The sequence below is a fragment of the Notechis scutatus genome, chromosome 4 (assembly GCF_049901735.1).
Source record: "Notechis scutatus isolate UNSWTSFEM ecotype Mainland chromosome 4, rNotScu1.2, whole genome shotgun sequence".
Classification (NCBI taxonomy): domain Eukaryota; kingdom Metazoa; phylum Chordata; class Lepidosauria; order Squamata; family Elapidae; genus Notechis; species Notechis scutatus.
This window is the reverse complement of record NC_142012.1, coordinates 106,533,340-106,550,145: the sequence shown is the minus strand read 5'-3', so window position 1 is coordinate 106,550,145 and position 16,806 is coordinate 106,533,340. Positions and strand designations below refer to the sequence as shown.

The window sequence follows — 16,806 nt, the reverse complement described above, 5'->3', positions numbered from 1 at the left end:
TTCCAGCGGAGATGAGAATCTGGAAAACTTATGGTTAGACGTTAGGAACAGGAGACGACTAAGGAGACAAACCCAGTTAGAAAGAAAGAGAAGAGTGAGCCAATAATTAGGGTAATTAGCACATGGCTTAAGTATAAAAGGACACAGCTGGCCTGGTGGAATTCGCCAGAAGCAAAGTGACTTATTGAGTGAGGACGTTACAGCAAGAAGCTCTGAGGCTTGAGATTTATTGCCAAGACTGGTTTGCCAGACAGAGTAAAGATTTATGCTGTGGATTGGGATTTCTGCCAGCCATTATCTTGTGAGACTTTATTTTGTTTGAATTACTTCTGAAACGGCTGCTTTCTGTTTTGCTCGCTTGAATTTGAAGGGGAGTCATAACACCTAATGGTGAAGAAAGATAATCATAACAGCTATTCCATTTCAATCTCCCTCTCATGGAGGCTGGAAATAGTGAGGTTGAAGACCCAAAAATCTCAAGGACACCAAGTTAAGAAGGATTGATTTAAAACTTTCTAAATATAGTATCTCACTTCAGAGGTCAGAATATATTTTTTGCTTCCTGCTGCATTGTGGGGCTGGCGAATAGCTGATAATCTCTCTCTGGCTTCTGAAGACCAGTTGCATTAAAATGAACTTACCTTCGGTTCTGGTTGGGTTTCAGCAGTTCTCTGAGGTAGCTATGATGTTGACATGTTTACATTCATTTTAAGTTTATCTAAGTGAAAAAGTTGCCAATTAAACTGCCAGGCCTGGCTTTGTAATTGCCAGGACTGTATATCAGCAATTACAATTACTTGTTTAAAACTTACCTTTTCAAGTCTGAATTAATCTGGATATATTGAGTCTCATGGTTAAATATGTTAGGAAAAGACAACAATACAAATCTACAATAAAAATGGTCGTGCTTAAAATGGGTATCAAAGTTGATTTTATGCTTGTTCTGTGTTTGTTTCTCAAGCTTTCTGGAGAAATACTGAAATAGAAACAAGTCTTTAAAAAAATCTCCCTTGCCTCACATAACAAAGGGAAGTTCAGTTTTCCAGTTTTACACAATTTGTCTAATTATGCAAAGAAAACAAAAGTTCTCAAAGGGCAAAGTAATTTTTTTAAAAGCTTCCATGAAAACTCACTTTTTACTTTTATTGAAGTGAAATTAAAAACCAGAGTATCAAAATAAGATATAGTATATTTAGTTTTATTTTATAGTTACTTGTGGTCAAGTTTTCAGTTATTTATGTTCCTGTGTGTGTGTGTGTGTGAGAGAGAGAGAGAGAGAGGGGGGGGGGGGGGGAGGGAGGGAGGTGTGATGGTCTGTTAAAAGAAAAAAAAATTACGAAGCCAAAGCAAGCGAACATATTGCAGCAACAAATATGACACATTTATGTTGTGGCAACAGAATGTAACCAATGCAAGATACTTCCTTATTAGCTAGTAAACATTAATTCTACAGTCTTTAGAGTGACTTAAAACATCACCTGATTAAACCCAATGATGATTAAAACCATGATGTATTTATTTATTTATCAATCAAACTCTTAACTGTCCATCTTCCTCACAGAGGGGCTCTACATGTATAAGCTTTGTTCCCCTTATTATTTTATTAGGGTTTTCAAGCATCCATATACACCCACTTTTGTTAGTGTATTTGTAGTAAGAGCAAAAGGCTGAACTTCCTTCATATTGCAATAGCATATGATCAATGGAGACAGCTTCTGATCAGTTTAGCAGTAAAGTAAATTATTGTAAGTCTCCATTCACACAGCAATAGCACTTAGACTTTTATATTGCTTCACAGTGCTTTACTTCCCTCTCTAAGCAGTTTAGAGTCAGCCTATTGCCCCCAACAATCTGGGTCCTCATTTACTGACCTCAGAAGGATGGAAGGCTGAGTCAACCTTGAGCCGGTGAGGTTCGAACTCCTAGAGTGAGCAATGAGTTAGCCTACAATACTAACCTAATTTCTTTTAAAATCAGTTGTAGAAATACAACATTTATTTGTAAATTAACATTTACTCGTTGTAGAAATACAACATACATTCTGCCTTGTCTTAACTTGGACCTGTGCAATTCTAAAGGTATATTCTCTCCCTGTGAGATATATATAATAATAGAGTAAGTAATCATGAGGTGCATTTTATTCCATTAAACAACCAAGAAGTATTTATAGAACCTGATCCTCACCTGCAGTTTATCCTAAGCTCTCGCTGAGCAAAATACCTGTAATTTATAATTAAGATGTCTTACATTTAAAGTTAACACTATCTTGCAGCAGCTTCAAGATGTGCAAAATGTGTAAGGTCAGCTGATATTATTGTGGGTGTCATCTGAGTTGCATTTGGGAAGGAATGGACATGTTAATTCATCCTACCATCAGTATTCAGATCAGCTATTTTTTCTCCCAAAATTTGCTGCCTTCAGTTAGCATTTTCTTTCTGAGTCCCTTTCATAACCATTCATACCTCCTCCTATATATTTTTTTTACCATTTTCTCTCCAGGCTTCAACAGAAAGACATCAGAGTTCCATTATTTTATCTCATGAAGAAAATGAATCTGTGAACTCTCTCTCTCTCTCTCCCTTTCTCTCCCTTTCTGCCCTGTCTCTTTCCCTCTCTCCTGCTCTCTCCCTTTCTTTCTCTCCCTCTGTCTCCCCCTCCTCTCCCCCCCACATCTCTCCTAGCTATACTGAGTGACCTGTGTGTTTGTTCAGATCTGGAATAGCGATTGACCAGGAGTATGCTGGGTGCAAATTAAATCTGAAATTATACACAGTAATTTTTTTGAAAGAATTGCATTTGTTGTTTATTAGCTTCAAGTCTTCAAGTTATCAATTTTAGTTCTCCCCTTTTATAAGACCTAACCAAATGCAGAATATTGAAAATATATTTCTCTTCTTTTGAGGGATATTTCTGCTTTGGTATCTTTCTGTGTCACTTTGAATTAATTGAATTAATGTAATTAATTCATATTAATTTTTGAAAATGAACTGAACTAATTCCCAGAGGGGGTCTCTGCTGAGGAGTAGACAAATAACCCTCCAAAGAAAGCCAGACAGAGTTGAGAAATCAACCCACCCTCATTCTGGCGTCAGTGTTATGATTGGTTGATGTTTCCCCTGTTGCCTACTGGTGACATGGATTGGCAGTAAATAAAAAGATAAAGCCAGCTCTCTTGTCTATGAAGTCTGGATTGGCTTCACTCATTGAGCAATGATTTGGAACTAGAGGCAGGATAAAGTTTGCAGTGAGTACAGCCTGTATCAATCATGAGTAGTTCTTTAACTCAGTAATCGGAAAAGCCAGTTTTTTTTGTAGGAGTAAGGCATCACACTAGAAACTGAAAATGTGAGTTCTAGTTCTGCCTTAGGCACAAAGCCAGTTGGGTGACCTTGGGCAGGTCATTTCCTCCTAGTCCTAGAAAGCAATCAATGACAAACTTAATATACTTCTGAAAACCCTTGCCAAAAATACTACAGGGACTTGTACAGAAAGTCTCCAAGAATCAAATATGATTGAATGGAAAAATATTATATAAATTGGAAAATTATATCATTCCACCTTATATTGTATAGATCTGGTCCCTCAAGTGTCCAGTTCTATTCTGGGCATCACACTTTTAATATTTCCAAAAACATCACAAAGAATACCAGGGAGGTTTATCAGAGAATAAGACTTCTAAGTCCTTTGAAAAATGGTCTGAAAATGGAGCCACTATCCACAAATGATGGGTTCCCTTCACTGGATGTGCTCAAGATATAGATATATGATTGCTTATAGACAGTCATCTATAAATTTATATTCAGCACTGTTTGCAATTTGCATTTGTATACATGAAGCTGTACATCTTTTGCCCCTGCATCAACTTCACACATACGTGCAAAGGCCACAAGACTTCAATTGTGTGATTGCAATTTTTTGACCCTATTGAGTGTGCCATTAAAGTGCATGTGACAAAACCAAAGCTTTTCACAGCCTTACTAATTTCCACTTTATCAGAGAGTTATACGGACATGATTGCATTTATAAATTCTTATTTTCAGTGCATGCTATTAAGAAGTTGAATTCTATAGGTATTACTGTTAACTCTGCTTTCGGTTATATTTTATATTTACCAATATGAATATTTACAAACCTAAGCAAGAAGATTACTTAACAATTTTAAGTAAAGATAGACAGCTCTTATTCAGGGTAGATTTATGATATCTGTAATACGTAAGTCATTTTCAGATAAGAAGTTTATATCACACACACACAAAATAAAGGCCTATGTAGCTTAGCAATAGAGTTTGTTCCTTGCTTGGTGCATTTAATAATTTTTGAGATGAGTTTCAGGATGAATGTATGACCATTAATATTCTGATATAGGTAATATAAAATTTCATAAAGTATAAAATGTATTTTAATCATCAACTCTTTTTGTTATTGGTTGCTGTTTTAAGTCAGACAATTTATATCTTCTGTAGTCATTACCACCTGGATATTTGCAAGGAACACTTGAGATGGCAAACAAAGAGGAAAACAGAGAAAAAAACAGATACCCCAACATATTACCTTGTAAGTATTGCTGATACATATATTTCAAAATTCTAAATAGTCCAGTATGATCAGGCAGCTGTCGTGTTAAAAACAGCTAACAAAGATAGGCAACTGTCTTATGAGATCAAGGCTGATAAATTTAAGGTGGTATAAACATCTGTTTGTTTGTTTGTTTAATGATATTTATAAGTAACCGTAGTCCTTTTTTAGGCAGCATTAAGGTTTGAATGTGGGATGAAAATAGCATTAGTCGAAAATAGCATTAGTGTTAGGTGGCAAAGGTTGGACACGAGTGGCCCATGTCCTCTTAGCAGTTTTTGATGGCATCCTTCTGGACTAGCTCTGGGGATTTGGGATTGGCAGCACTCTATTGTGCTTGTTCTCCTCCTTTCTCTGGGATTGATATCAGTTGGTGATAATGGGGGGAGAGAGATCCTGTCCTCTGCACTTATTATGGGAGGTACCACAGATTCAGTGCTTTATTCTCTCCTATTCAATATCTACATGGCTGCTGAGTGAGCTCATCCATCACCATCTGGTGAGGTATTATCAGTAGCTGAGGATACTCAATTATACATTTCTGCCCTTTAGCAAATTAAACAGTGCTGTTGATGTCATATCCCAATGCCTGGAGGCTATGGGCCTGGACGGTATGAGGATGTGGTTGGGGAACAACAGGCTTCAACTTAACCCTAGAAAGTTTGAATGGTTCTGGTTTTTTTATGGAGCGTGTCAGTTTTGGGACTATGCTATCTTTGATACTGGGTAGATTGCACTGCACCAGACAGACCATTTCTCATCATGTAGGTCTTCCTAGACTCATGAGTCTTGCACAAAGAACAGATGGCAGTTGTGGCTAGGAAGATCTTTGCACAGCTTTGTGTTATGTTGCAATTATTCCTGAATCAGGGAGCTCTGCTCATGTTCACTTGTGTCCTGGGCAGATTATTGTAATGGGGGCCATCCTTAAAACGTTTCTGGAAACTTCAGCTGCTACAGAATATGATAATGTGGGCAGTTATGTGTGCACCTAGAGTGGCACATATTACACACCTGCTCCACCTGCTGCCTTGCCTGCTTCAGAGTTCTAATCAAGGTGCTGTTTTTCTCTTTAAAGCCCTTCATGGCATGGGGCCAGGTATTTGATCTGGTTGATCTGGTTACATCTGCCCGTCCCATGAGGTCTTGCAGAAGAAGTATGTTTTTGGCCCTTCTGCCAAAGAGTTACATCTGGTGGGACCCGAGAGATAGACCTTTTCTGCCCTGGCACCTATTCTATGAAACATCAGTCCTGAAGTGAGACTGGCCCTATCTCTGCTGATGGGACTTCCAGAAGTTCCTCAAATCCTGGTTGTATTAACAGGCCAGTGGGTCACAAGGGAAGTGGTGATCTGATGAGGTTGTTCCATTACTTGTGGCATCTGGCGATATCTCCTAAGCTTTTTAATAACAATTGTAATTTTTCTATTTGTTCAATTTCTTAAAAAATAGCTTTTATTCTTTGATAGTATACCGCCCAGAATTACATTTCATGAGATGATGGACCATAGAATTATAATACATACATATGTACATCATCATCCATCCATCCATTCATCATTACATACATACATACAGTACAAACATACAGTACATACGTGCACACACATACACACATACATGCATGCATACATGCATGCATACTTACCCTGTGGAGTTTGCAATTCAAAATGTAATATATTATAATAAAAGTCCCATAGGTGCTTTTTCAAGAGGCAACTGGATTTTCTGGGTTTTCTGCTTTTTTTTGGAAGCTTCTTGGATGAGAAGCAAAACGTCTTTGAAAAAAAATCAGAAAATTCAGTTGCCTCTTGAAAAAGCACCTTTGGAACAACCATGACCTGAGTGACTGAGAATCTCCATAGACCTTATTACAAAAGAATTAAAATAATAACACTCTCACTTATATATCTGACCCAGGACAATACACATATATTTGCATATTTAATAAGAGAGAAATTATCAAGTGTGACATAAAAATAACAACTACAATTACTATGAAATTAGAGGAAACTTCAGAATCCTATTCTCCTGGCCTAGCCAGCATCAATTCCCTAATCAAACTATCTTGCAATATTGCTTTTATAAGTTGTTTCAGATGATACCTGCTTTTTCTCATCTTTGGTGCCAGCAAATGAACAAGTTCACTTGCAGAAATTGCATATTATTTTAAATGTAATCATTCATATTAATATAAGCCAATAAAATCATGTGCCTGAAGAGTGTATACAATCAAAAAGAGCACTAGACTGTTAAGGGAATGTGTCTGTTGCTTTTCTAGAAGGTTGTCATGTTGCATGCCACATAGCTGGTGATTTCACACTGTTGAAAGATAATTTATTTTAAAATTCTAATCTGATGCTGAAATCTTCTTGGCTTGTTGCCCAGCAACTTAATTCATTCATTTCTGGGGATTATATAGGAAATCAAATTTCCAGAAACTTCTTGTAGAATTCAGTGAAGTTTTCCAATTACAGAGGAAAGGAAGTACTTTTTCACAAACTTTAGGACCTGGATAGATTCCAGAGACACCTTGGTGTTTTCTCTGAAGATATGGTTGTAGTTCAGGTGGGCTAGGTAGAATAGCTGAAGTCCTGAATTGGATTGCTCCTTTGTAGTCTCTCCTTATATATCCCTCCTGCAGTTCACCTCAGTTCTTCAAGGAGTTGCAGGAGATGAAATTCCAGAAGAGATGTCTGAAACACTAGTGGTGGAAGATTAGGAGCAAGTCTGACTGAACCTGACTAAGAGTCAATATGCTGTTTTAAGGACTATTCTTGCTGTCTGACAGATAAAATCATTCAGATTTATTCAGAGTTGGACTCCAGTTGGACAGGGATTAGGATATAGGATTTACATGGCTGTGACTGCTGAAGAAGTGGACTGGGTCCCCGGAACTCTGAGCGCAGCTATCTATCTGTTAGTTAGATTAATGTTTTTCCTGGTTGGTCAAAGGCCCAGGAGGTGACCTGTAATTGGGTCCATGCAGTGGTATTTGCTTCTTTGAGGGAGAAGGTCTTTCTGTGGTATGCCTTTTTCCTCAAGAAACTATCAAAGCCCTGGATAGTTTCTGCCCAGTCTTCAGCTTTTAATTTTTCATCATTAGTGCTCCAGGCATCTCTTCTGGCGCTTCATCTCTTGCAGCTCTTTGGAGAATCACAGTATACTTGTCAGTGGAGCTTCAAACTCCAGAGGATCCAGGAGGAGACAGATAGTCTGGGCCCTTTTCAGGCAGGTTACAGCGCAGAGATAGTTTTGGTCATGCTTGTTGATGGTCTGTGACAAGGTTGGATGGGAGTAGTGCAATCATCCTTCTGTTTCTTAATTTCTTAGTAGTTTTGGATACAGGTGATCATGGTATCTTTTTACACTGGCTGCAAGGCTTGAGTGGGGCACTGTTTTGCTGTTTTTATTTCTTTGTGGTTAGTTCAGTTAGTCCATGACATCTCAAAATGTCACCCCTTTTGTTTATCATCTACGGAGAAATGGTGATGTCATCTGTCAGTTCAGAACCATGTACCATCTGTGCATCAATGTAGTACATATACCCAAATATGCATCTAAATTCCAAGACAAGCAAGTGATGCTGTCAAGCTTCTGTCCCAGTGGAAGTGGAAGCTGTGCAGAACTGGATGGAAAGGAACACCCTTCGGTTAAATCCTGTACCAAGCCTTTGTGTCCTCAGGGCCTGGGGATCTTCCATCTTTGGTTTTGGATGGGACTGCACTTGTTCATCAAGACTAGTATGTAATCTGAGGGTCATCTTGAATTTACAGCTCCTGCTTGAAGAGCAAATGGAAGCTCCAGATAAGTGGATCCTTCCACAGATATATCTAGTATGCCAGTTGTACTTTTTCCTGGACTAGGAGGCCATTCAAATAGTCACTCATGCTTTAATCATTTCACAATTGGATTACTTTAACACACTCTATATGGCTCACCCTTGAAAGCCACTCGGAAGCTACAGCTCATTGAGAATGCAATGGCATGGGGAGTAAGAGACATGGCTTGATATGCTCAGGTGACCCAACAGTTTCATGAGCTGTACTGGTTACTGATTGACTTACAAGTACAATTCAAGGTCCTGGTTATCAACTGTAAAGTCCTTCATGGGCTGGGGCCTGGTTGTTGTTTGTGAGGTTGCCAATTTCCAGTTCTTTTTGTCCATCCAGTGATATCAGGCACATTCAATATGCTTTGGATCCCATCATTATGCATGGTCTACTGGGACCCAGAAACCATGCCTTCTGTGTTGTAGTAGCTGCCTTCAATAATGGCAGAGGTCTGGATGGTTCCACCCTGAGATCATGCAAGAAATTATTAAATACTTAGCTGTGCTGTCAGGCTTTGGGATAGGGTGATGGTTAGATGATTTTCAAAAAGTATTTTTTGTCAAGTTGTTTATTATGTATTTTTTGTTGTTTTTCTTTTTTTCTTATGAGCTGCCCAGGGTTGTTGGGAATCAGGTGTACTCTATATGAGCCATGGTGGTGCAGTGGTTAGAGTGCAGTACTGCAGGCTACTTCTGCTGACTGCTGGCTGACTGCAATTTGGCAGTTCAAATCTCACCAGGCTCAAGGTTGACTCAGCCTTCCATCCTTCCGAGGTGGGTAAAATAAGGACCCAGATTGTTGGGGGCAAGATGCTAATTCTGTAAACTGCTTAGAGAGGGCTGTGAAGCACTGTAAAGCAGTATATGAGTCTAAATGCTATTGCTACATTCATATACAGGTAGCCCTCGACTTAACAACCATAGTTGGGACAGGATTGCCATCATAAGTTCATTGTGGCTGTAAAGCCACATGAATACTTTGCTTAGCAACAACAATCTTGACAATTAAGTGAATTTTATCAATCATTAGCCAAGAATGTATCCCATTCCAAGCCATTCCAGGCTTGGTCTTTTCCTGTCCCAAACTTCAGTAATGTAGCAGGCTGCTTCCAACTTCCTACACCTCTCTATCTCTCCCTCCCACCTTTGCCCCTTTTCTGCCCTGCACCCCACAGTGCAGGATAGCAAATAGTCCCAGAACTATTTAGTTGGAAAGCCTCAATCCTCCCAGTCCATCTTCACCAATTTTGGGGGTTTTTTTTGTTCTTGCTGCTTACAAGGCATGCCTGGCTTGACTGTGGGGTGGACTGGGTTTTATCTGCAGTGGGGAAAAAAGTCAAAAGCAGTCCCTGAATGGAAGCATGCCAAAATGTTTCTTTTTCAAAAACCTAAAGCAAAGTTGTGCCAGGCTGGGCACAACTCATCAGAAGTGACAGCAAAAAACAAATAAATAATGAAGATGAGGTAGGGCAGCTGTGGCTTCCTGGGATATGACAAATAATCCCAGAGCTGTGTAATTGTGGTGCTGCTTGTCATCCTGCAATAGAGAGTGCAGAGTGGCCAAAGGACAAAGATGTGGGGAGATAATTGAATGGGGGGAGTTGGAGCGCCCCTGTGGTTATTAGTGAAGGTAGACTGCCAAGCGCCCAAATTCTGATGTGACCTTTGGGGTGCTGGAACAGCACAGATTGTAAGTTCAGTTTTCAGCACAGTTGTAACTTTGAACAGTTGCTGAATTAATGGTCACCAGTCAAGAACTACTTGCATGTATGAATAAATCAGTAAATAAGTTGATAAACCATGGGATTTTCTCCCATGAAAGTATGGTGTTAACTATTGATGCTTTTCTCCTTGTGTTGAACTGAGATGATAGATAATCCTATTTTGTTCTGAAAGTATTTGTTATACTCAGCCTCAGCTGTGCTTTTGTTTTGTTGTATTGACTTTATTTTACATTTTAGTTCTTTAATTTTATTTTAAAAATATATTATCGTGTGCAACATCTCAGCTTGTATATGAGCAGTAGGATTCCTCGGTGCGAGCCTAATCGCTGCCTTCAATTTCTTTTTCAGCCGCTGGCATTCAGGATCAAACCAACAAGGTCTACCCACTCAGGCTCTTTTTGTAGCTGGTTTAGTTGTTAGGATTTGTTCAGGATATTACAAAGATTAGAGAATGTGTCGAAGACTGACCATCAGTCAGTAGTAGATGACTGGATTGTTCTAGCCCAGTTGGTAGCATTCTCTGCTTTAAGGCAGTCTGATATTGCCTTACTACCAATTTGAGCCAAAATTAACCTTTTATTTTGGGTCACCTCTACCTTTATGGTGAGCCATCTGTCAGCCATGTTATATGGACTTAGATCTGAGCAGCCTTTCAATGTCACGCTTTCATGGTCATGGTCATGATGATGATGTTTGATTTCATTGAAGATGAAGATGATGTTTGATTTCATTGTACGAGGTGCAGTGACAATAAAGGAAACTAAACTAAATTATAGACTGATGATCGCTATCATCACTAAAGTGTACCGTAACCTCTGAGAAGAGGTTGACTTTATCTCTAGAAACACAAAACAGATCCAGCACACCGCTTGAATGGGCCAAGTTGTATGTGTAAGGATGTGTATAATTCTTATACTTACCTCCCAGAATTGGGAAATTACCCTTAAAAATTAAGGAGACTAGGAACAGGCCAGCAGCATTACTTTTGTGGTTTCTAAAGAGCCCCTGAGGATGATTATCGAATAACTCCCCTGGGGACTCTTCTGAGTGAACTCATACAAAGAAGGACCCAACCTAGAATTAAAATCTCCTATGGACTGAGGGTACAATACAGATATATTGTCTAGGATAACTTCCAATGATACAGAAATATAATTTTATGTCATTTTATTCTATTTTATATATTTATGTATTAAATTATTGTATTTTATCCTCTATTGTATTTTACCCTACTCTCATTTTAAATTGCTTGTTTGGAATGTTATTGTTAATATGTGCTGGAACCTGTACGTTGATATGGCCTATAGGCTAATCAATATATATATATTGATTATAGTTCCTCTATATTGGAGGAACTTCTGATTGGTTTATATATATCACAGAAAACAAATAATCATATGTGTACATGCCTATGCATTTATGCCAAGCACAGGGATGATAGGTATATCATATCAACTTGTCCATCTGACCTTGCCAAGAACAGGAGGTTTATCGTGACAGATTTCAGTTAGCTGTGTCAAAACAAAGCCACACCAAAGGCAAGAAATGTTTTGTTTATACCAGATGGTTCTAGTTAAAAATAGAGAGGGTGAAGCCACCGTACACAAGTGTTCCATGCCAAGGATGAGGCAAGATATCAAATAGAATGTTTAAAATTAGCTGATGTAGTGCACTAAATATTTGGATAAATTTCACTATGTATTTGAAATAGATAATGTTATGTACAGTATTTAAGGGAAAGAGGGACATTCTACTCTCCATTTCTTCTTCCCCATACATCTGGTAGGACCACCACCTCTATAAAAGCTTCCTATGTGAACAGTCTGTGTGTTGTGGACAAATCTGATGTAGGTTAGTGACTTACAGGTTTTCATCTAACCTACTTCAGGATCATTCCTTCCAGCCAGCCATAAATTCTGTGCCTCCGTGGCCATTTCTGCCTTGGCTGTTGAAAGTAAGTCTTGCCTGAAGCCTTTTTTTTCAATCATAGGAATAATGATCTGATGGAAAACCTTCCTCCAAGATTAATACTCCTATTGAAAAATAGTGAGGATTAGATTCCAGTGTTTATATCCAGAATATAATCCAGTAGTATTTATAAGTATTTGTAAAGTAGTCTAGAAATCATCCAATGGAAGAAGGCAACAAATTTAAATTAATTTAAATGTAATTAATTGTATTAATTTGGGCACAATTAAAGCTGCTTTATCTTTATTAGTCTCCCTTATGGGAGGGTCTTACCAGATGATACTATTTTAGGTGGTGACAAGATTCTCCTAGAAAGTATTAAAGAATAATATTTTTTTCTGTTCTTGAGATTCTAAAGAAGAGCCAGTAGTGACCAAATTGATATGGTGTTGTTTTTGACCATACTAGAAGCCATGCCCAATTAGAATGGCCATGTGAAGACCAGGGAGTAGGGAAGGATGGCATCAGCTGGCGGAATGATTCAGCCTGGGTATCACAGCTGGGTAACTGAGTTTGAAGAATGTAGATTCCCCAACATTGAGCTCCCACTTCTTTAGTCGTCCTGCCAACTTCTCTCCTCACTAGAGTTACAAGGTTATAATCCCCACCAACAACTTTTGAGGGTACCAATGTTGCTGGCTTTATTTCAATCAAAAGAAATGCCATGGGAACAGCAGCTTTTCATGTCATATATTTTCCTTCTGTTTCAAAGACATGAGATAACACATCATTCATGGTGTGAGCAAGAGTCCTTGTAATAATTGTAAAAAGGGATTAGATACATTCATGAGACCAGTTACTAATTCTGATGTCTACTAATTATTTCTAGGAGAACAACAGGGGAGTGTTATGTGAGGACATTAGAACTTCATTATGTTTCTAATCTGGGAATCACCATCAGGAAAATGTGTCATAGTTTTATTTGTGAAGAAGTGTCTCTAAATTACTTGGTCTATGTCCATTTGTAGTGGTAAAATTAATGTCACCGTTAAACTGGAAGCCAATGAAATTAGTACATGGGATTTTAATTCAGGATACCTTATGTTGCTATTAATCATTATTTCTTACTTCCTAAGATTTTGCATTTATATTTATGATACACTGCTAAACTGAAGCTTTAAAAATCATTATTTTAGTAGCATGAATGCATGGTGTTATTCAGTATAGAACCTATAATATAAATAATCATACATTCTTGCATCAACTTTTTTAGGTTAGTTTTTTTTCAGAAGGAAAGGAGCTTTATCCACATTTCATCCATATTAGAGATAAACAGTTCTAACTGAGTGTTCATTTTTACAGATGATCATTCCAGAGTAACTTTAATGCAAATAGATGGATTTCAGTGTTCAGACTATATCAATGCTTCATATATAGATGTAAGTGAAATCCTTTTCTTATTCAGTTATTTATTTTCTCAAAATAACTACATAATGTTTTTAAAAGCATTTCTAATGTATATTCTCCTAAAAATAACACACATTTTTATTTTCTCATAGGGCTACAAGGAAAAGAATAAATTTATAGCTGCTCAAGGTATCTTTTGGTTTCTATTGTTTGATAGGTTTTTTTTTTTAATATTTTGTACTTTTGCTGTGCAAAACAACTTCAGAAATATTTTGTTTAGTCTAAAGTAAGATTTTAAGGATTTTGTATATTGGTTTTATTTATTCTGTGGTTAATGAGTATGCCAAAATACCTAAGTGTTTTTTCTGGAGAGTCGTTAGATTGAATAAGAAGTTACTGAGAATGCATGTAACTTCTTATTTATTATTGGAAAGGCAGTGGTGCATAGTGTGAAAGGAAAAGGGAGAAGCATGCAATTTGTCTTGACTTCACTCTTTATATGACATTGGTATAAGAATTAGAGATACACAGAACCAAGGGAGAGTTAGTAGAAATCAGTTTGTGTGTATGTGTGTGTACTTTCAAGTCAATGTTTACTGACGGGTGACTGCCTAGACAGGTTCCTGCAGTTTTCTGGGTTCCTGTTGAAAATAGGACTAAAGCCCAGTCTCTCAGTTTCTAGCCTGTTTCCTTAATCACTACCAAACTGGTTATTAATAGGAATCATTAGAAAGTAAAAATGAAAAGTTTGGATTAGGGTTAAACTTTAATGTGGCAAATATAACTACATCACCATGTTTAGCAAAGTTATAGTTTGCAGGAAAACAATGAAGGTGTAGAGGGTTTTTTTTTTTGGGGGGGGAGTCCTAAGTAAATAGGAGAATATCAACATACTTGAATATTTAATGTAATGTATATAATAATTTGTCTATAGAGTGTCATTTTTGGTACAAGGTGCGTATATGTGTGTGTCTTTAATCCAATTTTCCAATTTGAAAACATGTACAGAAGGGATTGATGTGATCCATGAACTGTTGAGGATTATATAAATATATTTATAGTAGATGTCAAAATCTCTTTAATTCTACTGTTTCTACTGCATTTCATTTTATTTTTTGAGTGAGACTAGGCAAGTAACTGTCCAATTATGCAAGAGTATAGATTTTTGTATCAAGATACAAGAAGAGTGCAGTGGAATGCAAGCAGGAATTGGTTTGCTTGAGCCAATTAAACTTTATATTTCTAAGGAATGAAGGATTAGGGAGATATGTCTTTACAATTAAAATTTCCTTGTGATATATTCACCTCACTAGCAAGAATAAACTTTGGATTCAGGGCCACTGCACAATTTTTCATCACTTTATACCTCAGCCTGAAGCTTCAGGAGGAACGTGTTTTAAAATAATAAAAATAGTGTAGAGTTTCTCTTATTAAAAAGAGGGATAGTTTATTTGCTGGAGATAGTGAAACATTTTTATTGTGAAATCCCAATCCCAGTTGGCCTGTTTATTTCAATTTTAATATGTACTATTTAAATTTGTTTTTTTCCCTTGGAGTTTCTGAATGTTGGAAACCTCTTTGAGCATTTCTTATAGAATTTGATATTCTTTTCAATAGATAGGATAAAAAACATTTTTCTGTGCTCTGTATAACTGTTCATTCAGTAGTTGTTTTCTATATCTAGGTCCTAAACAAGACACAGTAAATGATTTCTGGAGGTTGATATGGGAACAGAAGTCTGCAACTATTGTCATGTTAACAAATGTGAAAGAGAGAAAAGAGGTAAGACACTTTAAAGTTTATTTCCCTCTAACAGGTTTGGAGCAGTCCAATAGCCCACAAAACTATTAGTAACATAACCACTTCCTATATCATCTTGTCAGTAAAATATCAGTGTCTCTGATACAGTACAGCACTGCAGTAATTTTAATACTTGACCTTACATAATTTTTTTCACATTGCTCACGTCTTCTCTGTCTCTTTTCTGAATCTTTCCCCCTCAGACTCTCTCTCTCTCTCTCTCTCTCTCTCTCTCTCTGTGTGTGTGTGTGTGTGTGTGTAAAATAATTGGTGTGTTGTATGGGCAAATTATCTGAAATTATTTGACCGTATTTTTCTTTGTCTGATTTCCTGGTACTGTTTGATAGACAAAATTTAGAAAAATTACAATTTCATAGCTTCAGAACTCTGTTAGTAGTACATTTAAGGCCCAACTTTCCTTCTACCATCATTGCTAGTATTTGAGTAACATTGATTAAAGTCTATATGAAAATTGCATCCTGCAGCACACCTATAAGAGTAAGTAGCAGAATAATGATTTCCAATAAATGAAGCATGATTTTTTTTGTTGTTGTTGCTCAAGGATGATCTCTCCTGGCACATAGAGAGAAAAAAGAGTGCATGTAGGCTATATTGTTGAAAGAAATAAGAAATTACATATCTTAAACTTTTAATTCAAAACTACATTAAGTTCTTTTACCTTCTAAATCAGGGATGTCAAACTCATGTCATCATGGCAGCATCACATAACATATCGCAACTTTTTCCCCTTCGCTAAACCGAGCATGGGCGTGGCCAGCCTGTGACGCATCCGGCCCACAGGCTGCAAGTTTGACAGCCCTGTTCTAAATAGACCCAGAGTTGAAGAAATGGATCTGTAGAAAAATCATACATAGTTGATGGTAAAGTTATATCTCAACAAATGCTAATTCTATGTTACCTCACAACTTACTCTGATCTTATTTTGAATATAATTTAGGTTCTATATGGTTCTGTTTAGTTTCAATTTCAGAATTGAGCTCCTTCCTTCTTCCATATAATTGCAACATAATTGTTTGTTTTTAAACTGTCCGTTTGGGTGAAACATACAAAACGCTGATATGATATGTTTGTGTTTTAACGTTTATATAGGACAAATGTTTTCAGTATTGGCCTGATCAAGGATGCTGGACCTATGGAAATATCAGAGTTTCTGTGGAGGACTGTATAGTTCTTGTAGATTACACCATTCGAAAGTTTTGTATTCATCCGGTATTTCATTTTCTCTTATTATTCCTATAAAATATAAATAATCTATTGCTCACATTCTTTTTAGAATAAGGAATATCTGGAATTATATGTTTTTGTTCAAGGATTACAAACTCAAGTTATTTAACTTTTACTTATATTTTCTTGATATTATTTTAGAATTCATGCTGAGATTTTATTTGAAATTCTCTGCATACTTTGAGCCTAATGTTCTTCTAGTGCCTTTTTTTTTTGGAGTCCCTTCTGGGAGTTCATGATTTCCAAACAAATGTAATTGATCATAGATAGCTATACTGAGTTAATGCTTTCTATAACATTCAAATTATGTTGACA

The 16,806-nt window shown here is 37.1% G+C and overlaps 1 protein-coding gene across 3 annotated transcripts in view; it reads left to right on the top strand.

Annotated features, from left to right (window-relative positions):
- PTPRE (protein tyrosine phosphatase receptor type E) overlaps nt 1-16,806 on the top strand; it is a 132,419-nt gene that overhangs the window by 99,658 nt on the left and 15,955 nt on the right. For all 3 annotated transcript variants that reach the window (XM_026670692.2, XM_026670694.2, XM_026670693.2), the window contains 5 exons: nt 4,464-4,554; nt 13,402-13,478; nt 13,599-13,635; nt 15,131-15,228; nt 16,357-16,476. In XM_026670692.2, coding sequence (XP_026526477.1) covers nt 4,464-4,554; nt 13,402-13,478; nt 13,599-13,635; nt 15,131-15,228; nt 16,357-16,476 — 423 coding nt within the window. The remainder of the gene's footprint in view (nt 1-4,463; nt 4,555-13,401; nt 13,479-13,598; nt 13,636-15,130; nt 15,229-16,356; nt 16,477-16,806) is intronic.